The following is a 27,524-nucleotide window of genomic DNA, read 5'->3' as shown; positions in this document are numbered from 1 at the left end:
AGCACGGCGGTGAGCGGCCAGGGAAAGGGCAAAGAGTGTTTCAGTGAATGGTACAGAGAGTGACACAACAAGGGATAGTAAGGGTGGGGCGGACACGTAGAAATCTAGGAGTAGTGTGGTACACATAGGTAACTAAATTATGCATCTTCCAAGCACATCCCTGCACCCTGTGTCACATAAGACTGTAGTTTTTCTACATTAAGTGCAGTTAGTCAGTTATCTGCTATCACAACTAAGAGGAGCATTGCAGCACCTAAAGGTCATTTGAAAGGGTGTGTGTAGGAAGATAACACACATGCTCACACAGAGGCTTCGACAGCATGTGACCACATTTCTAACCTGCCCTTAGAAATCCAATCCAGACACGGCAACACAGTGCACTGATCCTCAACCTTTCCCTGACCTTTCTCGATCGTCTGTGCTCGGCAGGAAAGGGTCAACTGGTGAGGATGGCAAAGGTTGCAGCTTGCACATGCACATAGTGAAGTTGTCACACTTTTTGTCCGTTTCATTCTGGTCCGAGCACTGGGCTTTTGGTCGTGCGCACGTTGTTTACTTTATCACCAGCAGACAGTTGCAGGAAAAAGGTTCACTTCCTGAACAGAGGCCGTGGGCTGAACTTATCAGCATGCAGTTGTGACAATGACTTTAATGGTTTATCATCTTTGAAGCAGGCAGGGTTCAGAAAAGTATCTTATTTTAGAAGTTTTTCATCATAGTGAGGTTTTTTTCTTTCTGAGAAAAGAACAAAGGTTTTCATGAGACAGTCAGGTCTTTGTATTCATGCTCCATTTTTAATCGGCTGTGACACTGAAATGTAAGTCATAGTAAAGGATAGTGGATAGTCCAAAAGAACATCTATAATCATTTCAAAATCAAAAAGTACAGCAAGCAAATGACAGTAGATACAAATACAGAACTGTTAAACATTATAACGTGAGCCTTAAAACTGGCACACAACCAAAAGTGTTGGTTCATTTTCGGGATGAGACCGTGGAGAGGAAGTCAACAAGAAAGGAGAAATGCTCCCCTTTATTTTGGGATGTACTGTTGTATGTTTATGTCTGAACAGTGCGGTGATAGTAGTGTTGACATACCTGTGGTGACGTGAGGCAAGATAATGATTTATGTGTTTATTTAGCAAAGTTTATCTTCCTCTCTGCCCGTTATTTATGGGAGGTAAAATAAATTAAACAGCACCGTTAGGAAAAAGGAAACACGCTAATGTCTCAAGACATTTTTTTTTGTATACGTTAGCTGAGTTTAGGTGGTTATGGTCACACAGTGAAACTGATAGAAACAGGTTTCAGATCTGATGGAAACATCTTTAACTTGTCACACCTACCAATAATAGCTGCAGCAAGAAGAGTTCAGTGTTTTTTCTCCTGTTTTGTTTTTTGCAATCTAGTGACAACACGCAGTGTGCTCACTTTAAACAGAAAGCGTTTGCCAATACTGTAACCCCTCCTACAAAAGAGTTCCTCTAACTGGCTGCCTTAACTTTGAGTCACCTTGTGATTTTTGCATTTTGCTTTCGACATCTTTGTCCTTGACAGTTTCATATAGATACAAGGTCGCCAGAAAGCACAATAGTTTTAAAATACGTGTGCGTTAGCTGAGAGAAGACAGAATCACACTTACTTCTTTCAATGGGAGCATAACAATGGAGGGGATAATTACTGCAACACTATTCTTGACAGGTAAGTTTATACCTCCTGATTATGTCCTCTATCTTCTCTCTTTACATATTTATGCAGCAAGTGCAAATGCTGTCATGTGTTTTCAATTAATGATTTTCATTTGTAACGAGTCAACTTTTAACCCTACAAATAGCCCTCATTTTATTAGTAGAAACTTTAAGTTTAGATAAAAAAAAACTTCAAACTGCGTAAACTTGATGCTTTTCTTAAAGCATCTGATGCCAATCAGACATTTTGCACACGAGACATTTGTTAGAATTGTGTATTTATATGGTCTTGATCCGGGAGAGTCTGGCAAATAATTACACAGAACACATAATGAACAGTTGTTTTTTTAAAGGAAAAAACGGGAAAAATAGCCATTTGGATGGTCACATAGTGGCACTAACCACACCTAAAACTCAATACTTCCCTTGGCTCTTGTATAACAGATCATGATGAGACATACATCCTTAAACAGTTGAATTAAATGGACCAAACACAAGATGCAACAGACATGACTCTGCCCTTGAAAGTGATATCATTTTTCTGAATATGCAAAACTTGTGGGACAAACAGAGTGAAAATCAGTATACTTTAATAATAACAATAAATGAAGGCTCAGTAGCCAAACAACGGTTGTAATGGTGCCAAGAAAAAGCAGAAGCTGAGGGTGTTGCAGTAAACACATCTTGCATTTATTCTATGACCACAAAAGTATAAAATAACGTTGTTTAGAAAAGTTCACGACACTGACATGCACAGGATTGCAAAACTGATCGATTAATGTCAATCACTGGTGTCCATCTTTAAGTGCTACAGATCTATAGCGGAAGTGATTATTTCCTTATAACACACCATCTAATCAATTAATCTGTAGCCTCTAATTATAGACATGAGGAAATCTTTTGTAATGGTGCATGCATCATCTCATGTTTTGACCAAAAAAGGATAAAAAAAAAAGGGGAAGGCTTCATTTGCACAACGAAAATCACTAAAGGTCAGGAAAAGTGACGCAAGTGCAAAAATAGAAGGACCTCCTAGATGTTGCCATGTTCACTACTGTGACTTTACATTTTTAGTTACTTAGTATTTTAAATGCACAAAATGTTTTTTTCTTCTCTTAAAAAAGGACGCAACATTACATTGAACCACTATAAATGCTCTAAAAGCATTGCATAGATGACACTTTCCTGCTAAAACATGTAGTCAGAGTTGTTTTAAAGTTGCTTACATCAAATTTACAATCCATACATATTTCCCTCGAACCTGAAAACCAATGCTGAGCTTCTCTCTTCTTTATTCCTCAGCATTAAAGGCTGCACTTTGTTTTAATATCGATCCTGAGGCCTGGAAGACCCTGAGCAACGATGATGCAAGTTTTGGATACCAGGTGGTGCAGAGACAATCCGAGTAAGTCAAAGCACAGGTGTTGTAGTAAAATATGTGTTGTTCTAATGTTGTGCTGTTAATATTATTGTTTTATGTGTGAGTACCTTACAGTAAAGAGCACTCATGCATGTTGCATTTTCAAATCGACAGAAAGTAGTGGTATTCATTCAGCTTCATTTTCACCAGACGGCCTCTTTCACTTGCTTCTCTGGTTCTATTTCCTCAGCTTGCTGGTCAGTGCTCCTCTTGCTCAATATTCTCCGACAGGAAGGGGAAAAATATATAAATGCTCCACCACTTCCTGCAGTCAAATATCAGTTCCACGTAAGCAACTACTTGTTTCCAAATACTGCAGGAGAAAACTGTGACCGTAACTTTCTTTTTAACAGAATTGCTAGAATAAACAATTAAATAACTTTGTGTAAAAGATATTGCACTTGTTCTAGAGTAGTTTTCATTAAACATATTTTGGGACTTAGTGAAACTGCAAATTAACTTGAAAAATGTTAAGTTATTTCCATTGGACCTGCAACATCTGAAAAAGTAAACCTTATGCAACATTGTATGATAATATCCTTGGTCCTGAGAGTTTTGGGACCACAGTGATAGACCGGACACGTCTGTAAAGCTTGAAACATGACACCTGGTTAATGCTGATAGTAGTCATCTGATCGCATAGGGAAGTGTATTGTGGTAACTGTGGGTTGTTGTAGTCACTGACACTATTGTTCTGTTAAAGTTTGAAGTTTCCTGAGAGACTTTAACTAATGAATGTTTTCAATGCATTGGCAGAAAGTGGAGTCAACATGTCCCTTGGTTTGGCGATGACCAGTGATCCCGCAACACAGAACACTGTGGTGAGCTGTAAACTGCAAAGACACAGTGCAGTGTAAAAGCAGTGCATAGATCTGCAGGAAAAGAACAAACGTTTCTTTTTGTCTATCATTGAAGCAATTTCTTTACATGTTGATAATGTTTTGTTTGGACACGACATAATCAAACTGGTCTTTTTTTACCAGGCATGTGGACCAACCATCCCAAAAGACTGCAGAAGTATCACCATGTACGACGGCGTATGTTTTCAGATAGACAGAAGCAATCGTGTCGGATCTCCTGTTCCCTCGTCTACTAAAAGTGAGTATGTTGAGAATTCATGTGACAGTTGGAATCAAACCAATAAAAAAAATAAGGAAGAGGAAGAGATCTGACAATATTTGCACATCACTGAACACTCTTGTCACTTCTAACACAACCAAACAAGCATATTTTCAGAAATCATAGATTAATTGCATTATTGCCTGTACAACCACATCTGACCGTTGGATCAGGCAGGCCGACAATATATGTGTTATGTTCATGAAAAGAAGGCAAAATACAGGAGGAAAATGCAAAGACTATCTCTTGTTTTTCACAGAGTGTCAAGACCAAGCAGACATTGCATTTCTGTTGGATGGCTCAGGAAGTGTAGACGCGCAAGACTTTAGACGAATGAAGAGTTTTGTGAAGGATCTGGTTCGTTCATTCAAGGGGGACCCAAAGGTAGGCTTGTGTTCACACATGCCAGTCAAACCCCAAGATTACTCAGATATTTTGAAATTAAAGAATCCAGCAGTCTTTGATTTTTTTGTTAAATGGATTTGTGTTTCTGAGCATATAACTACTGAGGACAACTTCTTTTTTTATCTTGCCATAGAGGCAAAACTTAAACAAGTGAAGACAAAGTTAAGAAAGTAGTATACTTTGGCTGTTACATGTCTCTTTTAAAATCTTTACTTTTTTTCCCTGTGTTGCAGTTTGCCATTTCCCAGTTCTCCAATAAATTCAATACCCATTATTTCTTTACTGAATTTAATGTTAAGGATGTGGAAAATCAAATGTGGCTCATAAAACAGCTTGGTGGATCGACTCACACAGCAAAATCCATCCGTCTTGTTGCGTAAGTGCCCTAATGATGCCAATGTATGACACTACCTCATGCTTATGTTATGTACAGACAGGAAGTGAACTGAAATGAAATTTTTCACTTCAAAAAGGGGTCCCCAAAGAGGTTCATTTGACCTACACTACCAGTCAAAAGTTTGGACACACTTTCCCATTCACTTGTATAAGAAAATGTGTCCAAACTTTTGACTGGTAGAGTACACGTTTCAAATATGGTAGGTATATATATGGGGTCAAGACGCCCAAAAAAGCCTTTGCACCCATACCCAAACTCCAACAGGAAGTCAGATATTTTGCTTTAAATTTCAAAATAAAGTGTATTTTGGGTGATTTACAGGGTCCATACTTTAATGAACTCCTCGTAGGGACTTCATCCGATCCTTTTCAAACTCGGTCAGTGCATTGACAAGACACTGAAGTTATTAAAAGCTTGAGTTTTCATCAAGGGTTGTGGCCTGGGCTGGGGGTCAACTCTGTTTGTTTTCTGGCATTTTGCCAAAACACAGAAAACCTTTGTAATTCTCATGTACAATGCTCAACCCCTTTCATATTTTACATGTATGATAAGAGTCACCATAAGGCGTGGCGCCTCCTACTAGAAATGTCATGTTCTTTGCCACAATGCCTCGCTGTAACATTTATGCTGTTAAAACTCATTTATGTAAATAGGGAGGACAAAAAATTTGAGACACATCTCAATATGATTTAGTTCAGTACAACACCACCTTTAACTATGGCCTCAGTAATAAACATAATTGAATTTACACACTTCCGACTCTCAACAAAAGTAAAAAAAAAAATAAACTTCATAAAAGCAGAATCCATGGTAGTGCTGTTGTATTGAACTGCATTAGATTTTACAGGTGTAGCTAATGAAGTGGCCGGTGAGTGTATATTGTTTAATATACTTCAAATTTGACAGGTTGGATGACGGTGCTGCCCTGAACAAATCATACATATAAATATCATTCATTGTCATAGCCCCACCTAGTGGAAAGACGCAGTAGTAGGTCTCGTATACATTGTTCTATCAGCTTCAACTTTCATATGTATGATGACAGTCTCGGCCTGAACAGATCTACTTATACATTTGGGTCATACTTATAGCACCGGCTGGTGCACAGCCAGTCACTGCAGCACATCCTCTGCTTCATGCACACCATGTGGCTGCAGCACACCCCGCGGCCGCAACACACCCCACACATTCATCGCCGCTTGGGGCTTTAATTGCTTTTTATATTTGTGTCTCTGATTTTTGTACATCCAACCCATTACAAAGGAGGCGAATTAAATGTCATCTGCAGCGCTCGGCAGACAGACAAAAAATATTAATATTTGGAATAGCTTTGAAACTAACCTTAAGTTTCATAAAGGTATTTAGTTTTTTAACACAGCGAAAATGAGTTCAGAAAATTTTTATTGAATGCAGATCTTTCTTTTCACAGCCAAGAAGTCTTCGCAGAAAGTAATGGTGCAAGGACAGATGTGAGGAAAGTTTTGATAGTCATTACAGATGGAGAGTCTAATGGTCCTGAAAGTTTGCAAGATGCAGTTGATATAGCAGAAAATAAAACAATCGTTCGCTTTGCTATTGGGGTAAGTCTAAACTATCTATACATATAATATAACTATATACAGTATAGATGTAACATACTGTTTGCTTAGCCTGCATATTTATGACAAAGATTTTTTTAATTTGACACTTAATATGGATAGAGCCAGTATTTGACCTTCAAAGTTCAACACATCCAACACTTTTTCTCAACATCCCTAGGTGGGGAGCGCGTTTAATTCACCTAAAGCAAGAGCAGAACTGAACACAATAGCATCTTCTCCCTCAGTGGACCATGTGTTCAAGGTGCAAAACTTTGGTGCGCTTGAAAAAATACGACAGACTTTGCAGGAGAAAATCTTCTCTATTGAAGGTACGTATGTAAACTGAAAAAATTCTCCGGTGAAATGACTGATTATTCCTGTTCCAAAAAGACATCAGTGAATAGTTTTATATCAGATTTCATAGAGGTTCTGTTCAAGCTGACCTTACACTCATTAGATGTTAGTGAAACAATAGAAGTGTTTTCCTGAGTCTACCACCGTAAAATCCATCAATGGAAAGTATTATTGGAAATTCAACTCACATGCAGACCACAGTGTCGTGATGCTTATATGCTTATTTATTTTGCTTTTACAGGATCTCAAACAAGTGGAGAGACACTGAAAAAGGAAATGTCCCAAGGGGGATTCAGAGTAGCTTTTGTGCCTCAGGTAAATATAAATCACCAGAAATTCACTGACAGAACTAATGGACATCTCTAAACTAATAAATGATCCATTTTGCATGTTCAAATGAAGGGAATGCAGATGAGTATTGTTGGTGCAAACCAATGGAAGGGAGGCTTTGAGCGGTACACAGCCGATGGCCAGTCCATCAACTCCTATGAGCCTGCCGCGATGAAGACTGACAGTTATCTGGGTGAGAATATGAAAGTAGTATCAAACTCATAACTGAATAAGGAGTCACAACTTTGAAGTAGTGTATGCAAGCACATTCATATTCAACTGTTTGTGTGTTTTAATTCAATTGTCAAACCTCAATGATGATGTCATCTTCTGTCAAAAGAAGGCGATTACAGTAAAATCCGGAAAATCCATGGTCGCACTGGTATATAGTACACAGCACACTTTTTAGATGAAAGAAATTTATTAAAAGTGGGCCTTATGAATTTTACGGTAATTTTCTCTCTCAGAAAAACACTATATTTTAACTTAAAAAAAAAGACATCACTAAAGATGTATATGTAACACCACAGCCTCTAATGAGCCTGGAAGTGCAGTTAAAGCTATTGTGAGGAACCTTGGGGACCCCTGTGGAAAAAGGGGTACCCCTTATCTTTTGCTGATCAAGTCCTGCACAAACTTTTTTGATATTCTCCAACAAGAAAAAGCTTCTACTTCCTTTTAACTTACTAATGTACCATCCACTTTGAAACTTTGCTGTGGTAAATGTAAACAAAAGCTCTCGGCAGCCTGCTGTCGCTTCATCTGAAACTAATCTGGTGGCAGCAGTAATAGGCATTAAAAATAACCGTTTATAAATTTTCTCCCTGATTGTCTCATTAGACATCTGTATTAATTTTAGTCTGTTTCATGACCAGTTAAAGCTCTTTTCCACAGTTTGACAAACCTTTTGATATTCTAATGTGTGAACTTGACTCTTCCAGGTTACTCGATGGCCGTTGCTTATACACGAAGAGGCTCATTGACAATTGTTGGTGCTCCAAGATATGAACACAAAGGAGCTGTGATGGTAGTACAGAGAAACGACATGGATCAAAAGATTATCCCCGATCCATGGACGGTGTGTGTTCACACTAAAGATAAAAAGCTGTGAAAGACAATGTGAAGCCAATTTGACAAAATGCCTTTTCTTACGTTATATTGTTATTGATCATTTTATTTCAGAGTGGTGAGTATTTTGGGGCGGAGGTCTGTGCCATGGGTGTGGATCGTGATGCCTACACCGATCTAATCCTCATATCTTCCCCAATGTTCATGGACAATGATAGAGAGGGAAGAGTTTATGTCTGCATCATAACTCATTTGGTAAATGACCTTTATCCAGTTTAATAAATAAACTTTTTTTTTTTTTGTGATGAACGCACAAACATTGACTTATCCTTTCTTTCTCTCCAGAGGGTAGACTGTCACTTCGATTCTCCATCGCTTCTGCGAGGGGCTGCGTCTGAGAAAGGGAGGTTTGGGGCTTCTCTTGCCGTGCTGCCTGATCTAAACGGAGACCGTCTCAGTGATCTGGCCGTTGGAGCACCTTTGGAAAATGACAATAAAGGGAGCATCTACATATTCCACAGCGAGCTCGGACCTAGAGGAATCAATCCTACTTTCTCACAGGTGAGTAAGATTGAAGATGCGAAAAAGAAGATTTAAGTTGAGGGGTTTTTTTTTTATTTGGCTTCAACTGCTGAATCTTATATATTATCTATACAATTCTCCCATATAGAGAATCGCTGGCTCTGAAGTCCTGCAAGGACTAATGTTCTTCGGGATGTCGATCAGTCAGTCATCTTTTGATCATAGCGGGGACAACCTGCCAGACTTAGCAGTGGGTTCTAAGGGCAAAGTTGTTCTACTCAGGTAAGATGCTCCTGTCAAACAAATTACTCTCTGGTGTAACTCCACCACTGATCCTAATTCGTAGCACTATTATTATGATGGTATGAGTCAGCAGTTAATAATGTCTTTTTGCTTAATTTAAGACAGAAGTGTTTAACATTCAAGCATTGTATCAAGAGATAAAACAGTAATCAGTTTGTTGTTTCTTTTGTTGGATTACTGATCACAAATTCAAAGGTTATTCATGTGTTTTCCTGCTTGGCCCTTTTGCAGATCAAAGCCGATAGTAATGGTGAAAGCAGCGGTGACATACAAGCCGTATCAAATCACTACTCGAGACTCAGGGTGCTCAGAACCTTTAACAAACCAGGCTGAAATCTGCTTTGTCATGAGCAGAGTCTCTGCAGTAGACACAGGTTCAGATTCCCCTCACTTTCTCTAAACTTCACTGTCCGTCCATTTAAATACTTGCCTGTCTGTGCCTAACTAACCCCTCACTGAACCTTTATCTATTCCAGCTCAAGCAAAGATCAACTTTACTTTTACGCCAGATGCCACCCGCAAGGCGCCAAGCAACCGAGCTACCATCACTGATAAAAAACGAGAAGAGACCAGATCAATTACTCTTTTTTTACAACGACGACAGTGCACCACAGTTAACTTCCAAGTTGAAGTAAGTTGACAGTAAATCTGGTTGATTCTGTGGTATCTGTGTTTTTGAATGGCATTAGAAGAACCTACTCTGACCTGCTAAAGTTCAACAGCCTCTCTCTTACTGAAAAAACGGATGTTCTGAGTGTTTCTCAACAAGGTCCTCTTATTGCAGGGTTGTCCGGAAGATGCACTAAATGAACTTCGTAATGAACTCAGATTCACCTTTGAAGGTTTGCCTTCTAACAGAGGTATTAGACCAAGTCTCGCCCAGCAGGCTCAGACAACAACCTTTTATCCTGTAAGTAATCTTTGATGTCACTCTCATGTAACGGTCAGTTTGAACATGCAGCTTTTTGCCACTATTGTTTATGAATTCCTTTCCACATAATTGGAAATGTCCAGATAGCTATTTATGGAAGGCTCCAAGTTGTATGACATTACTTCTACATAAAACTTGTAAAAGCAGGCAGTCAAACTGTTATGTCCTTGTCACAGTTTGTGGTCAGGCCTTTTAAACTAACATGATTTTCCTCATGCTCTATTCAACAGTTAGGGTTTGAGATCAACTGCGGCACTGACGAAAAATGTGTAGATAACCTGAAAGTGGATTTCAACTTTACCAGGTGAGATGAAAAAGGAAAACCTGACTGGGGTTTTGGTCACGCAGTCAGAAGGGAGTTTGCATAGTCAAATTGATCAACACTTTTATTTCTTATCTTTACGTTTTGTGGTTCAGCTTATTTAAGTTAGTGACTCGTTTTCCATCACCCAGCAGTGGTTGGTCTGCCAGAGAGGGTAGGCGGAGCTACGTGGCTGCTTTTCTGCTCTCTGCAAGTGTTGCAAGTAAAGAGTAACCTACTATGGCTTAACAAACAAAGAAAAGATCGATGACTACAGATACAACTTCAAAAAGAAGTGAAAATCCAAAGAAAAAGAAACAAATTCGACGCTAAGATGAAGCAAACAGTCAAAAAAGGAAAGCGACCGTCAGCGAGGAAAATCAAGAGTTACAACCGGAGCCAACCGTGGACGTCACACATGCAACACTGTCTGGATATCTGGGAAGTGTGCTCCCGCAATTACTGTTTATCGCCATAGGCGCACCATAGAGAATGAAACTGAGACTTTGAGATTACTACTTTAGATGTCCTATATGTAATGTTCGGAAAATCCTCATTCCTAGTGACACGGTTGGCGGTTAAGGGAACTGCAGTCAACCTTCTTCAACGCGCTCATGCGGACACTCACACGCATGAATAAGCATCCGGGGATTTGGCCAAAGACTCACAAAACTGAGCATGCTCAATCTTGAAACTCACCGGCTCTGTTTACTTTTCACTGACGAGACGTGTTCACTGACTGGTGTCATCAAAATCAACACTGTTTGTCATAATACCTAAGTTAATAACATGTTAGGTGGCAAAGTTATTTGTGAAGCTAAACTGACAACACTGACATACACAGTCAAGATGGTATTTTGGTTTATCATAACGTTAGCGAGCATGCTAAGGTTAGCCAACTACCTCTAACATAACTACACTGCATGGATCTGGCATTGTGCTTCGTATATAAACAGCAAATTACTCAATTACCAGCCAGATCAGCCCCGGGAGTCTGTGTGAGTTAGCTGATGTTATCCACTCGACGGCATTTTGCTACATTGCCTAACTTGCAAATTGACAAGCTAACATTTGCTTGTTTGCTAACTGTAGCTTGTTGACAGCTTACAGCTGGCTGGCTTACCTTAGCCTAGGCAGATAATGCCACGATATTGGCTAATAGAAGACCATTGGTTGTTCTGCTACATCATTTACTGTTGGCCAAAATCAACAGTTATTTGTTAAGCTAGATAACTGACAAACACACTCAGATAGTTATAATGTTAGTGAGCATGCTAAGGTTAGCCAACTAGCTCTAACATAAATACGCTGCATGACTCTGGCATTGTGCTTCGTAACCAAATGGCAAATTACGCTGGCGAACCAGCAAATCATGATAAATCACATGCTGCACGCGGGTTTTGTTTCCATGACAACAATAAGTTTCACTTACTACAGAGCAAACAACAAGCTTACAATGCGTAGCCATTGTGGGTCTGTTTTGATCCCCAAAAGCACTTGAAGGTCTCTTCATGATTCGCATGCCCTGCCAATATTGACTCTAGTTTCCCCCTGAAGTCGATCACATTTGTTTGGCCGGACAGGCTTCACTCGATAAAACTTTGTTTTGTTTTTATTTGTGTGTGAACTTTGTGTTGGGATTGTTGCGGGTGCCGGACCTTTGTTAACATTATCCCTCTTCACTTCACAGTTGTCGTTGTCTCATATTGCATATGCTATAAACATTCATGTACCTCTAACAAAGAATTATAATCACATCTGAGACCCCTTAAAAGCTTAAACCCCAGCTTGTGTTTCATGCTTATTAGTACATGTTAAGAAGCAAACACGCTAAACTAAGATGGTAAAACATTTTAAACTTACCTGCTTTAAAGCTAACATTAGCATTTAGCTCAAAGCATTGCTGTGCCTAAGACTTACAGAGCTGTCTTTTTTTCCCCTGTCCCATCACTTTTCTCTCTCCTCATAATCCATCAGCTCTTCAGAGGTGAGAGTTGGCATTGATGAGCTGTTGGACCTCACCGTCTCAGTGGAGAACACGGCTGAAAACTCCTACAACACCCATGTCATTCTCACGTATCCAGTCGGACTCTCCTTCAGGAAGTTTACGATTGTGCAGGTGAGGCGTCAGGGTCAACTCTGCTTCACTTCATCGTGGGTCAACTTCTCTCTTGCGTCACACGGCAATACTGTTTGATGCATGTTTATTTGTTTTTCATAACAGGGAAGAATTGAGTGCAATTCTCGGGACAGTGTAAATGGCTTATCGCGAGGAAAGACCGACTGCACTATTAACCAGCCTATCTTCAAGAACGACACTAAGGTTTGCTTCACATACAGTAGGATCTATTATCACTGCCGCAGAGACGAGGAGGAGATCTGATCACTCTCATTTATTTAATTGTAGGCTGTCGTCATCATCTCTTATGGAATCGAAACCAACAGTCAACTTGGCAGCAACATTTTTTTCACTGCAAATGCCACCAGGTACCATCAGCATAGCAATATGACACAGTGTGTGTGTATGTGTGTGTAACAGTCTTTATTTGTACTAATATTACTCACCTCTCTTTTAGTGGGAATCAGGAGCACTCCAACTTAAGTGAACTCTACAGAATGAGAAACATTGATGTGAAGTACAGCATTTTTGTTACAATGGAAAGGTTTGTGTTGTTCTATGTCAAACAAAATAAAAATATGTCAAATCAAAGTAATAATGTTATATTTTGTGCATAATATTTATCAAATGTCGAATTTGTCCCTTTAGTACCCTCAGCTACAACAACTTTACTTTCGGAGAGAATGATTTGCAAAAACCAGTCCAGCAATCAATTTTGGTAAAATATATCACACGTTGATTCAGACCTTACTGTAATACACAGATAGTGTTTCATACAAGCACCCTTTTCCTCCTTTCTCTCAGGTTACAAATGATATCAGAGCTCTGAATTTCACTGTGGTGATTATGGTGCCAGTGAGGCTCGGTGCTAAGGACATCTGGGTGGATTCAAGCAGTTTGCAGGTAATGTGGGAATTTACCAAACCAAGAAATGTCTCAAATTTTGCCATTTTTATGTAACGACAGCCTCACTGATAGATGCATGTACGCTGTTATGAACTGACTTTAATCTGCTCTGTTTCAGATCCCAGACTGCATAAGACACGGGGATCAGGAAGCTAAAGTGACAGATTTTGTTGCTCGGATACAGAAAAATAAGTTAGTGGTAAGTATGCTTCTACCACACCGTCTGTGAGGAATTAAAGTTTTTTTATTTTGGTTGAGGGAGACATAAAGGTCCACTGTGTAACGTCATAGGATCTAAATCCTGAGTTATTGGCAGAAATGTACTATAAAACTCATAGGTAAGTTTTCATCAGTGTATTATCCCCTGAAAACAGAATATTTTCATTACCTTAGAACAAGCTCTTTATCCTAAGATGGAGGGGGACTTCTTAATGACTGCACCATGTTGCCCTGCATAGTTCCATGGTAGCCCAAAATGAACAAACCTAATGCAGTGGACCTCACTCTGCGGTATGTCATTTTAGTGATGAGATCAACACCGCCTGGGATGGTCTTTATGCAATTTATTTGCGGTCATCAGCAGGATCTGCAATCATGAAGGGAAAGACATTTTACAGGCTGCTGCTGCCTTAATGCTCCTGTGCCTTCCCAGGAGAACATCCAAACGAAAGGAGCAAAACTTCAATAAAATAAATATGAAACTATATAAAATAGTAAAAAATAAAAGTCCAATTTGCATAAATAATTAGTATATGAAAATAAAATTAAACAAAAAATAAACAACGACGGGGAGCCCACATAGCTGGAATCATGAACAGAAACGCATTTATACAGGCTGCTGCTGCCGTAATGCTCCCGCGCCTGTGTAACATCATGGACAAAGTCACCGCATGCTCAACACTAGCAAACAAACTACCCGCTAGCATGGTGGCTACACGGCCGCGCCGCTACTCAAACATCTCAACAACTTTTCCCTAAATTAACATATTTACGCATGAAAACAAACACAAAAGTAGTTCCGAACCTGTGCAGTAACAATACCTTCACTTTACATCCGTTTAAAGCAACTTAACATTCAAACATTTCACAATTTATAGAAATTAATCACAGTAAATTAAATGCGTACCTTCCCAGGAGAACGTCCAAACGAAAGGAGGAAGTAAAGCTCGCAAGACCGCCGAAAGTACAATTTCAAAATAAAACATAAAATAATACTTCCTGCTAGAAACCAGAATATCCCCTGTTTATGGTTACGGTTGAGCAACCTTACATAAAATGACATTGAATCTCATAGCACATTACTCTGTGGACATATTAGCAGAACACTTACAAACATAACACAGGAAATGTAAACGTACTCCCTTCAAAATAAGAGTCCTGCTTAAAGATTGTACAATGATATACAATGTCCTGTTCACAATATAACGCAACAACATACTACTACTACACTAACATAAGCTCTAGAGACATCTGCAATTTCTTAAGGTTCTGCTAAATGCTGGGAAGGGAAGAGAGAGGGGACAACTGTAAGATAGTTTTGATCCAAAACCTCACCGGCAGATGGGACAAAATTTTACGTACTGCTCCTTTAAGTCAGAATTCACCTGCATTTTACAGGCCCAGCTGGTCTATTTATGTGGCTAAGTTAAAAAATGGAGATGAACAGCAAGTTTTTTCCCCCAAAACTTTATCATTTTCAAACTCTAAGGCATACATTCACAACATTCTTATAATTGCTTTCAAGTGCAGAAGTACAATAAATAGACATAACTTAAAAGACACAAAACGTTGCACAAACAATATATTGAACTATAAAATTAAAATAAATGAATTAAATAAAAACAAACACAATAAAAAAGGTCAGTATTTAATCATTCATTAATGAGGTCATATTAAAAGAAGTACAGCAAGCGCGTTGTTGATTTATTGTGTGTGATTGCGACCTCCTGATTGGACGGGACGTTTTCAGGCCTGGTAAAGCCTTCTCTGCTTTCTGCCTTCCTTTAATCACGAACAGGACTGCTCTGTAGCCAGGTGCGCTGTGTTCAAGTGCAGTCGGTTCATGGGAAGACTGGATGGGAAAAAATACCAAATCTCTGCCAACCTGAGCTCTAGATGGATTGAACAGGTAAATGACGTCTATAAATACTATTCAACATTATGCATTTCAAAGTATTTTGATAACAACTGGCCTGATTGGTCAAATATTTTCTGTAATACAATTTAACAGCACTAAAGATCCAACCAATTGACTTATCCCACACCTCATTTTTTTTCAAAACAGATTGGTCTTAAATCTGCCAAATTCCTCTTGACCAGCACAGCCGGTCTGGAGTACGACCAAAACCGGTACATCTTCTTTTCAACTGGGTCTAATAACGACCCTCCTGTTCGCAAGGTGATTACATAATATCTTCACTTATCTGTGCTTCAAAAAGAGCTTGAATTTGATCCTACTTCTGGCATTTCATCTCTCAGATTGAGGCGGAGGTAGAAGTGTATCCTGAATATGACTACACCAAAGAGATAGTCGGGGGATCCCTGGGAGGGTTGGCTCTACTGGCTTTACTCACTGCTGGCCTGTATAAGGTACACCTTCTAGTTTATTTTACAGCTATTATGAAGTTATTCTAAAATTGTTTGACAACTATTCTCTTATCAGTCTTGGATTTAATACATTTCTTCTTTTTTGTACTCTCAGGCTGGATTCTTCAAGAGTAAATACAAGCAGATGATAAGTGAGGATGCAGGAGAAGCAGGGGGTCTGGAAGCTGATTTTGCTGACAACAGCTGAACACAAAACAACAACACTGTTCCAACACCTGCAGCTATTACCTCTAATGAGCTTCATCTTTACTATTTATCAGAGTTTTAGTATTCTTAATTTTCCTACAAAGAAACATGTCTGCATTAATTTTTCAATTTCAATTTTTTATAGTTATTATAGTTATTTTGTACATTTTTTGGGGGGCGTTTTGCCTTTACTATATTGGACAGCTGAGGAGGGACAGTAAATGAGTGGGAGTAAAGAGCGGGGGATGACATGCACCAAAGGATCGGCAGACTGGGAGTCGAGCCTGCGATCAGTGCGATGAGGACCGTAGCCCCTGTACATGGGGCGCCTGCTCTACCAACTGAGCTAATGTAGAATTTGTTTTATAGTGATAACTGTTCAATTAGGTCTGGACAGACGGAATCAGGTTTCATCACATGTTGTTATAATGTAAATCCACTGAAGTACAATGATTGCTCCCTTGCTAAAAACCCCATTTAACGCAGCTTTCATTGAGAATGTGAATTGCTTTGTTTAGACTAAGTTATACATTTTCTATGTTGAACAATGTGTTTGGAAATAAAAAAGGACCTTTTTTAATGCTTCATCAATATTTATTTCATATACGTGATATTTACATTTCAGTTGGTTTAACAATTTGACATTTAACTTCATTTATGAGTCATCGTCACATTTCATTTTGAAAGACAGACATAGGTGCATGAGGTAAAAGTTGTCCTTCGTTGAACTGAAGTCACTGAAACATGTTTTGAAAAAGACATTTCCCTGAATTTATTTCAATAAAAACATCCAACTACAGTTAAATGTAAACTTTGGAGGTCCCTCCTTATGAAACATTTCTATCACTTTGACCTGAGTATCTCTGTAAACGGAGCCTTGAGAATAGTGTTCAAGCTGTCCCTCAAGTTGACTTTTAAGTGCAATAATGAACTACTTCAACACACAGTGACAGTGTATCTAACATCATGACAACAGGAACATTGAGGCAATAGGGACAGCGAAAGAGAGGAATACGGAAATTGAGAAACTTGGTGCATTTCCTGTTGCTGTAGGGGAAGGCATGTCGCCAACTGTCTCCTTTAAAAAGGACCCGAATCTTGAAGTTTTCGCAAAGACCTGGACATCAGCTCGGACTGATTTACCTCCACTCATTGTCACGACGGCCACCTGGAACCAAGATGAGTCGGACTTGCAAAGCAGAGGGGCGCCCTGATCCCCCTGCAAAAATAAAAAAAGATTCATCATCAGGGAGGTCCTGACACAACCTGAAACTGCTGCCCTGAATTTAAATTTTTGAAACACTAGTAAAACTTTATTTTTACCTGTTGGATGTCCATGGTATAAGTGCAGATGTTCTCCGAATCGGAAGCATTACCACAACCTGCCACTTGAGTTTCAAGGTCCCGAAGATCGGACCCGGCTTTATCAGCACAGAGAAAATCCCATTTACTCACATGAATACTGACAGTCTTTGTGAATCATCAATCATAAATCGACATTAAATTTACAAGATCTTATTGAAATTGCTCCAAACACCAAAGCTTTCAAAAAAAGAAACCTTACCTCTGCTCTTGCCGTCCTTCCCCCAGCCTGGCACCCAGCACTGACTTCCAGTGGGGAAGGATCTGGCATTGTTAATGTCCATACACACTGGCTGGATATAATCCTTGAAGCTGACTGGTTTACCAAGCTGCAGCAGCGCGATGTTAGAAGAAGTCATTTTGCTCACTGTAATATTCACAACTTCCATAGACATCTCAAACTCTTCCGAGCCGTTCACACGTTGGTGGCCCAGAAACACAGTCCACTCGCTGACATCTGGATTGGAGCTGTTGAGAAGTTAAAGGGCGACATTTTCCTTAATTACTCTCCCAAAACGTTTTCATGAATGGAGATGGAAAATGCTTTACACTTACTTTGAGAAGCATTGAGAAGAAGTGAGGACAAAATTGTCAGCAATGAGGGTCCCTGCACAAGTGTATACCCCATTTTTGTGGAGACTGACCATCCAGGGCCACGCTCCTCCAGGTACAACACCACTGTCGCCTACAGCACGACTGTTCAAAGGAGCTTTGCCACAAACTGACCCTGAATGAAAAGGTGTGAAAAATTAATCAGAGATAGATAAATAATCCATATTCTTAATTTTTACAGTGGAGAAAATTTATTATTTTTCAAGACACTCACTTGCGGGACTGGTGACAACACTTGGTCTTGTTGGTGGTGAAGGTGTTGCAGGAGCTGTAACAACAGTCGGTGGCAGGCCGGGACAGGTGTAGCTGCTGTCAGCATCCAGCCCTCTGGAGGTGAACTGGACAAAGCCTGGCTTATCAGAGCTGATTTGGGAGTCGATCCAGGACTGGTAACGGGACACTCTGGAATACACTCCTGGCAGATTGGGCCGAGCACAGCCAAAACCAAAACTAACAACTCCGGACTGCACCCAGATGGAGCCCTGCTGACTCACCATTGGACCTCCTGAGTCACCCTGTGTTTTGAAAGAAAAGAAATGAAGACCACAACTTTACCAAGCAACTCCTGAATCTCAATGATTGTCTGAAAACAAGCAAAGGTAGGATTTGTACCTGACACGAGTCTTTGCCTCCCGCCAGAACACCAGCACATATCATGTTGTCAGTGACTGTACCAACTCCATTGAGACAGTTACACTGTCGATTTCCCAGAACTGGCACCTGCACTTCTTGCAGAGTTTCAGGGAAGGGTAATGACACTGAGGATGCAACAAGAAGACAGACGGTTCACACATCCACCTGCAGTATATATGACACGTGGCCAAAACTCTTTTTCAGCAACAAGCAGACTCACCTCCTTCCTGAATTGCGCCCCAGCCAGTCACCCAGCTATCAGTACCGCTGTTGAATGAACTGTCACCTGCTGCCAGACACACAGGTCTGATGAAGTCTGTGAACTGGACTGGTGAGGAGAGTTTGAGCAGAGCAATGTCGTTGTCGCTGGTCACACTGTCATACTTTGGATGCAAAATGATTGCCGCAACTCTTATTGACACTTCATTTGGGTTGTTCCCTTGCAGGCTCTGACGACCGAGAGAAATCCTCCATCTAAATGTGCTTGTACTGAAATAAAATAACAGAATTTGCATTGCTTTTAAGAAGTATTTCTTGCAAAAAGAGTTTTAAAACTACAGACTGAGACAGAGTAAATTTCCTTAATTATAATATAACAGTCACCTACCTGGAGAAGCAGTGAGCAGCCGTCATCACCCACTCTCTGTTGATGAGGGAGCCACCACAAACATGGCGGCGAAATCTCTGCAGACTAACCTGCCATGGCCAACTTCCAGGCGGAGCGTCTTCACCCCCAACTATCCTGGTGTTCAGGGGAGTGATGCCACACACTGCAAATAAATGATCAAAGAATGTGGATCATAATTTAGCCAAATGGACTAAAATATGTACAGAGCCTGTTAAACTAAATATAACTAAGAGCAGCAGTGATACCATAGAAAGAAGGTGGAAACTGTGACTGGAAGCATTAGAAAAGACATCGTGGCAGACGACATGAAACATATCGTAGTGTATGCTGCTGAAAGCAACATATATTCTGCACCAATTGTTCATCTTGTTCTTCAAACAAGAAAAACAATGACAAAAATATGATGCATGTATTCTAGGTAACTTAATGATACCTACTTACTTACCTAATTACCATAGTTAACATTTCCAGTCTTGATATCTGTCAACACTGTAGAGTGGTGTTTATTTTTTTTATCATGTACTGTGCCTTTAAGAGGTGCAGCGGTAAGAGCCAATCAGAATAAGTTTAGCACGCGCTTGCTGGAGAGACGACTGTCGTTCCTGAGAGACAGTTGGTGCCTTTGAAATAGCGACAGAGAGATTGCAACCAAGTAAGAAAAGAAGGGGAATACAAGGAATTCGACAAGAAATGTAAACCTGTGAGGTTTTTTTTACATTTTGGAGTTGGATTTGGTGAGTTGAATCTATTTTTCCATGTGTTAATTAGCATGCTATGGTGCAGCTGATATAGTGATTTGCTAAGTTGAGAAAGCGTTAATGAGCTCAAAGTAATATATTTTAGGGGTTTTATGTTTATCAAGTGAATTGAGAAACTATATGTAACACCATTTGAGTCTCTTTACTAATGTTAGGTGAAGCACGCTGCTATTTGTGGGTGCAGTTCTAAAGTAACATCTTCCTGTGTTAAAGAGTTAGTCATCCTGAAGTTATCATTTTGTAACGAAATACAAAGGTCTAAACTACTGTATTTACATTGCATGTTATACAATAGACTGGATTTTTAAGTTGGAGAGGTCCTTGGTGTTGCACACACAAAGAGGAATTAAGTTGGTGAATCACCCATAAGAGACACCCTGCTATTCATTTTGTGCTGAATTGGTAACGCAGATTGGTTGTGTTGTTAAACTGTGTACTGGTTAAGTTAACTAAACAGATGGTAGAGCTAAAACTATCAAATATGCCTGACTACAATTAGAAAGGAACTAAGTCAATTTAAAGAGAAATGATAAAAGATAACATAGCAGAGGGGCCTAAATTTGAATATTACCCTTGAACTCAAAAACGGCTTTGGTCAAACAAAACAAAAACAAAAAACAAAAGTGAGGTAACATAGGGAGAAATACTTATTTTCTCTATTTTTCTCATGTAGGTTTTACAAGCACAATCTTCTGTGTGATTGTGGGCTGATGATGAGGTTTGATTGGTACCATTCTATGTGTATGTCTTCTTCATATTTTCAATGTAAATAAGCCGGCAGTACACCTTGCTCTGTGGTTTGTTACTCCTAAGCTCTACATCTGAACTGCTCCTCTGAACCTAGATTCTGTTCATATCTATCTGTAAACACATAAAGTGCTAGAAACTGTACACTGGGAATAAAAAGACAAACATCTTGGGAACACTATAGCAGTCAAGATACTAACATTCAGCACTTGAAGCTGTGGATCCTGAGTCTGGGGTCGTAACCTCTGGTGCAGCAGTAGTAGTAGGAGTAACAACAGTCGGTGGCAGTCCGGGACACGTGTAGCTGCTGTCAGCATCCAGCCCACTGGAAGTGAACTGGACAAAGCCTGGCTTATCAGAGCTGATTTGGGAGTCGATCCAGGACTGGTAACGGGACACTCTGGAATACACTCCTGGGAGATTGGGCCGAGCACAGCCAAAACCAAAACTAACAACTCCGGACTGCACCCAGATGGAGCCCTGCTGACTCACCATTGGACCTCCTGAGTCACCCTGTGTTTTGAAATGAAAGAAATGAAGACCACAGCTTTACCAAGCAACTCCTGAATCTCAATGATTGTCTGAAAACAAGCAAAGGTAGGATTCATACCTGACACGAGTCTTTGCCTCCCGCCAGAACACCAGCACATATCATGTTGTCAGTGACTGTACCAACTCCATTGAGACAGTTACACTGTCGATTTCCCAGAACTGGCACCTGCACTTCTTGCAGAGTTTCAGGGAAGGGTAATGACACTGAGGAAGCAACAAAGAGACAGACGGTTCACACATCCACCTGCAGTATATATGACATGTGGCCAAAACTCTTTTTCAGCAACAAGCAGACTCACCTCCCTCCTGAACTGCGCCCCAGCCAGTCACCCAGCTATCAGTACCGCTGTTGAATGAACTGTCATCCGCTGCCAGACACACAGGTCTGATGAAGTCTGTGAACTGGACTGGTGAGGAGAGTTTGAGCAGAGCAATGTCGTTGTCGCTGGTCACACTGTCATAGTTTGGATGCAAAATGATTGCCGCAACTCTTCTTGACACTTCATTTGGGTTGTTTCCTTGCAGGCTCTGACGACCAAGAGAAACCCTCCATCGAAATGTGCTTGTACTGAAATAAAAATGACAGTAAAGCGTTGCATTTGAGAAGCATGGGAAATAAAAACTGCTGAAAAACTATAGACAGAGTAAAATAAATCCTTAATTTGATCCGTTAATATGTTGCAGTCACCTGGAGAAGCAGTGAGCAGCGGTCATCACCCACTCTCTGTTGATGAGGGAACCACCACAAACATGGTTTCGAAATCTCTGCAGACTAACCTGCCACGGCCAACTTCCAGGTGGAGCGTCTTCACCCCCAACTATCCTGGTGTTCAGGGGAGTGATGCCACACACTGCAAATAACAAGGCAAAGACGTCAGATCTTAATTTGGCCCAGTAGACTCACGATACTTACTTAGGCTGTTAAACTTTTTATGTTTTGAGCAACAATCATAAAAGGTTTCCTCATTGGACATTCGTACAACAATATAACTAAATGCTATGAAAATTTGTTGTGTGCCCCTCAAAGTACGGTTTGTAAACATCTGACATTGGCAACTCCCTATGGTTGAAACAGAGCAGACAGTGTGGTCAGCAGCTTTCCGCATGTTCCAATGCAAGCAAGTGCATGCTAATGTAAGTGGGCTGAAATCAACATTGGTTAAAATTCTAAAAAAATGTGACCAGATTGTAATTTTCTGCAAACTGGGGACAAGATGACATTGGAATACTGTGGTAGTCAAGATACTAACATTCAGCACTTGAGGCTGTGGATCCTGAATCTGGGGTTGTAACATCCGGTGCAGCAGTCACATCTGGTGCAGTGGTCGTAAAAGTTACAATAGGAGGCGGCAGGCCAGGACAGGTGTAGCTGCTGTCAGCATCCAGCCCACTGGAAGTGAACTGGACAAAGCCTGGCTTATCAGAGCTGATTTGGGAGTCGATCCAGGACTGGTAACGGGACACTCTGGAATACACTCCTGGCAGATTGGGCCGAGCACAGCCAAAACCAAAACTAACAACTCCGGACTGCACCCAGATGGAGCCCTGCTGACTCACCATTGGACCTCCTGAGTCACCCTGTGTTTTGAAAGAAAAGAAATGAAGACCACAACTTTACCAAGCAACTCCTGAATCTCAATGATTGTCTGAAAACAAGCAAAGGTAGGATTTGTACCTGACACGAGTCTTTGCCTCCCGCCAGAACACCAGCACATATCATGTTGTCAGTGACTGTACCAACTCCATTGAGACAGTTACACTGTCGATTTCCCAGAACTGGCACCTGCACTTCTTGCAGAGTTTCAGGGAATGGTAATGACACTGAGGAAGCAACAAGAAGACAGACGGTTCACACATCCACCTGCAGTATATATGACATGTGGCCAAAACTCTTTTTCAGCAACAAGCAGACTCACCTCCCTCCTGAACTGCGCCCCAGCCAGTCACCCAGCTATCAGTACCGCTGTTGAATGAACTGTCATCCGCTGCCAGACACACAGGTCTGATGAAGTCTGTGAACTGGACTGGTGAGGAGAGTTTGAGCAGAGCAATGTCGTTGTCGCTGGTCACACTGTCATAGTTTGGATGCAAAACAATTGCAGCAACTCTTCTTGACACTTCATTTGGGTTGTTTCCTTGCAGGCTCTGACGACCAAGAGAAACCCTCCATCGAAATGTGCTTGTACTGAAATAAAAATGACAGTAAAGCGTTGCATTTGAGAAGCATGGGAAATAAAAACTGCTGAAAAACTATAGACAGAGTAAAATAAATCCTTAATTTGATCCGTTAATATGTTGCAGTCACCTTGAGAAACAGTGAGCAGCCGTCATCACCCACTCTCTGTTGATGAGGGAACCACCACAAACATGGTTTCGAAATCTCTGCAGACTAACCTGCCACGGCCAACTTCCAGGTGGAGCGTCTTCACCCCCAACTATCCTGGTGTTCAGGGGAGTGATGCCACACACTGCAAATAACAGGGCAAAGACGGTGGATCTTAATTTGGCCCAGTAGACTCACGATACTTACTTAGGCTGTTAAACTTTTTATGTTTTGAGCAACAATCATAAAAGGTTTCCTCATTGGACATTCGTACAACAATATAACTAAATGCTATGAAAATTTGTAGTGTGCCCCTCGGAGTACGGTTTGTAAACATCTGACATTGGCAACTCCCTATGGTTGAAACAGAGCAGACAGTGTGGTCAGCAGCTTTCCGCATGTTCCAATGCAAGCAAGTGCATGCTAATGTAAGTGGGCTGAAATCAACATGGGTTAAAATTCTGAAAAAAATGTGACCAGAATGTAATTTTCTGCAAACTGGGGACAAGATGACATTGGAATACTGTGGTAGTCAAGATACTAACATTCAGCACTTGAGGCTGTGGATCCTGAATCTGGGGTTGTAACATCCGGTGCAGCAGTCACATCTGGTGCAGTGGTCGTAAAAGTTACAATAGGAGGCGGCAGGCCGGGACAGGTGTAGCTGCTGTCAGCATCCAGCCCACTGGAAGTGAACTGGACAAAGCCTGGCTTATCAGAGCTGATTTGGGAGTCGATCCAGGACTGGTAACGGGACACTCTGGAATACACTCCTGGCAGATTGGGCCGAGCACAGCCAAAACCAAAACTAACAACTCCGGACTGCACCCAGATGGAGCCCTGCTGACTCACCATTGGACCTCCTGAGTCACCCTGTGTTTTGAAATGAAAGAAATGAAGACCACAACTTTACCAAGCAACTCCAGAATCTCAATGATTGTCTGAAAACAAGGAAAGGTAGGATTTGTACCTGACACGAGTCTTTGCCTCCCGCCAGAACACCAGCACATATCATGTTGTCAGTGACTGTACCGACTCCATTGAGACAGTTACACTGTCGATTTCCCAGAACTGGCACCTGCACTTCTTGCAGAGTTTCAGGGAAGGGTAATGACACTGAGGAAGCAAGAAAAAGACAGACGGTTCACACATCCACCTCCAGTATGTGACAAATGTCAAAAACTCTTTTTCAGCAACAAGCAGACTCACCTCCTTCCTGAATTGCGCCCCAGCCAGTCACCCAGCTATCAGTACCGCTGTTGAATGAACTGTCATCCGCTGCCAGACACACAGGTCTGATGAAGTCTGTGAACTGGACTGGTGAGGAGAGTTTGAGCAGAGCAATGTCGTTGTCGCTGGTCACACTGTCATAGTTTGGATGCAAAATGATGGCATCAACTTTTCTGGACACTTCATTCGGGTTGTCGCCTTGCAGGCTCTGACGACCAAGAGAAACCTCCCAATCGGCTGTACTTGTACTGAAGTAAAAATGACAGAAATGCTTTGGCTTTAGGAAGAACATGGACCAAAAGCATTGCAAAACTAAAGACAAAAAAAGATATAATAAAGTTACCCACCTGAAGAAGCAGTGGGCAGCAGTCATCACCCACTCTTTGTTAATGAGGGAGCCACCACAAACATGGCCGCCAAATAGCTGCAGACTAACCTGCCACGGCCAACTTCCAGGTGGAGCGTCTTCACCACCAACTATCCTGGTGTTCAGGGGAGTGATGCCACACACTGCAAATAACAGGGCAAAGACGGTGGATCTTAATTTGGCCCAGTAGACTCACAATACTTACTTAGGCTGTTAAACTTTTTATGTTTTGAGCAACAATCATAAAAGGTTTCCTCATTGGACATTCGTACAACAATATAAGTAAATGCTATGAAAATTTGTTGTGTGCCCCTCAAAGTACGGTTTGTAAACATCTGACATTGGCAACTCCCTATGGTTGAAACAGAGCAGACAGTGTGGTCAGCAGCTTTCTGCATGTTCCAATGCAAGCAACTGCATGCTAATGTAAGTGGGCTGAAATCAACATGCGTTAAAATTCTGAAAAAAATGTGACCAGAATGTCATTTTCTGAAACTGGGGACAAGATGACATTGGAATACTGTGGTAGTCAAGATACTAACATTCAGCACTTGAGGCTGTGGATCCTGAATCTGGGGTTGTAACATCCGGTGCAGCAGTCACATCTGGTGCAGTGGTCGTAAAAGTTACAATAGGAGGCGGCAGGCCAGGACACGTGTAGCTGCTGTCAGCATCCAGCCCACTGGAAGTGAACTGGACAAAGCCTGGCTTATCAGAGCTGATTTGGGAGTCGATCCAGGACTGGTAACGGGACACTCTGGAATACACTCCTGGCAGATTGGGCCGAGCACAGCCAAAACCAAAACTAACAACTCCGGACTGCACCCAGATGGAGCCCTGCTGACTCACCATTGGACCTCCTGAGTCACCCTGTGTTTTGAAAGAAAAGAAATGAAGACCACAACTTTACCAAGCAACTCCTGAATCTCAATGATTGTCTGAAAACAAGCCAAATTAGGATTTGTACCTGACACGAGTCTTTGCCTCCCGCCAGAACACCAGCACATATCATGTTGTCAGTGACTGTACCGACTCCATTGAGACAGTTACACTGTCGATTTCCCAGAACTGGCACCTGCACTTCTTGCAGAGTTTCAGGGAATGGTAATGACACTGAGGAAGCAAGAAAAAGACAGACGGTTCACACATCCACCTGCAGTATAAATGACACGTGGCCAAAACTCTTTTTCAGCAACAAGCAGACTCACCTCCTTCCTGAACTGCGCCCCAGCCAGTCACCCAGCTATCAGTACCGCTGTTGAATGAACTGTCATCCGCTGCCAGACACACAGGTCTGATGAAGTCTGTGAACTGGACTGGTGAGGAGAGTTTGAGCAGAGCAATGTCGTTGTCGCTGGTCACACTGTCATAGTTTGGATGCAAAATGATGGCATCAACTTTTCTGGACACTTCATTCGGGTTGTCGCCTTGCAGGCTCTGACGACCAAGAGAAACCTCCCAATTGGCTGTACTTGTACTGAAGTAAAAATGACAGAAATGCTTTGGCTTTAGGAAGAACATGGACCAAAAGCATTGCAAAACTAAAGACAAAAAGAGATATAATAAAGTTACCCACCTGAAGAAGCAGTGGGCAGCAGTCATCACCCACTCTTTGTTAATGAGGGAGCCACCACAAACATGGCCGCCAAATAGCTGCAGACTAACCTGCCACGGCCAACTTCCAGGTGGAGCGTCTTCACCACCAACTATCCTGGTGTTCAGGGGAGTGATGCCACACACTGCAAATAACAGGGCAAAGACGGTGGATCTTAATTTGGCCCAGTAGACTCACGATACTTACTTAGGCTGTTAAACTTTTTATGTTTTGAGCAACAATCATAACAGGTTTTATCATTGGACATTTGTACAACAATATAACTAAATGCTATGAAAATTTGTAGTGTGCCCCTCGGAGTATGGTTTGTAAACTTCTGACATTGGCAACTCCCTATGGTTGAAACAGAGAAGACAGGGTGGTCAGCAGCTTTCCACATGTTCCAATGCAAGCAACTGCATGCTAATGTAAGTGGGCTGAAATCAACATGCGTTAAAATTCTGAAAAAAATGTGACCTGAAT

The 27,524-nt window shown here is 41.2% G+C and overlaps 2 protein-coding genes and 1 pseudogene across 2 annotated transcripts; 1 reads left to right on the top strand and 2 right to left on the bottom strand.

Moving 5' to 3' along the window:
- Positions 1–1,543: 1,543 nt before the first annotated feature.
- LOC138593346 (integrin alpha-M) lies at positions 1,544–16,815 on the top strand. Its single transcript, XM_069664322.1, has 30 exons — positions 1,544–1,700; positions 2,990–3,092; positions 3,298–3,395; positions 3,864–3,928; positions 4,091–4,205; positions 4,486–4,610; positions 4,865–5,007; positions 6,458–6,608; positions 6,787–6,937; positions 7,204–7,277; positions 7,365–7,485; positions 8,234–8,370; positions 8,475–8,615; positions 8,706–8,921; positions 9,031–9,164; positions 9,417–9,559; positions 9,662–9,816; positions 9,970–10,095; positions 10,347–10,420; positions 12,395–12,536; positions 12,642–12,740; positions 12,825–12,904; positions 12,994–13,080; positions 13,185–13,254; positions 13,341–13,439; positions 13,561–13,641; positions 15,460–15,570; positions 15,727–15,840; positions 15,921–16,031; positions 16,144–16,815. The coding sequence occupies exons 1-30, from the start codon at positions 1,664–1,666 to the stop codon at positions 16,234–16,236; spliced, it is 3,396 nt and encodes a 1,131-aa protein (XP_069520423.1). The 5' UTR covers positions 1,544–1,663; the 3' UTR covers positions 16,237–16,815.
- Positions 16,816–17,199: 384 nt separating this feature from the next.
- Positions 17,200–23,858, bottom strand: LOC138593692 (transmembrane protease serine 9-like; annotated as a pseudogene).
- A 532-nt stretch (positions 23,859–24,390) lies between these two features.
- LOC138593690 (transmembrane protease serine 9) lies at positions 24,391–27,441 on the bottom strand. The gene is made up of 9 exons (XM_069664775.1): positions 27,384–27,441; positions 27,024–27,186; positions 26,644–26,924; positions 26,398–26,560; positions 25,990–26,351; positions 25,428–25,590; positions 25,060–25,328; positions 24,821–24,966; positions 24,391–24,723 (listed from the first exon to the last, which is right to left on the bottom strand). The coding sequence occupies exons 1-9, from the start codon at positions 27,439–27,441 to the stop codon at positions 24,391–24,393; spliced, it is 1,938 nt and encodes a 645-aa protein (XP_069520876.1).
- Positions 27,442–27,524: the final 83 nt, after the last annotated feature.

Source organism: Semicossyphus pulcher, unplaced genomic scaffold, assembly GCF_022749685.1.
Source record: "Semicossyphus pulcher isolate SPU_LCO1_2020_fin unplaced genomic scaffold, fSemPul1.0.p SCAF_16, whole genome shotgun sequence".
Classification (NCBI taxonomy): Eukaryota; Metazoa; Chordata; class Actinopteri; order Labriformes; family Labridae; genus Semicossyphus; species Semicossyphus pulcher.
The sequence above is the reverse complement of the archived record's forward strand: the minus strand, read 5'-3'. Positions and strand labels throughout refer to the sequence as shown.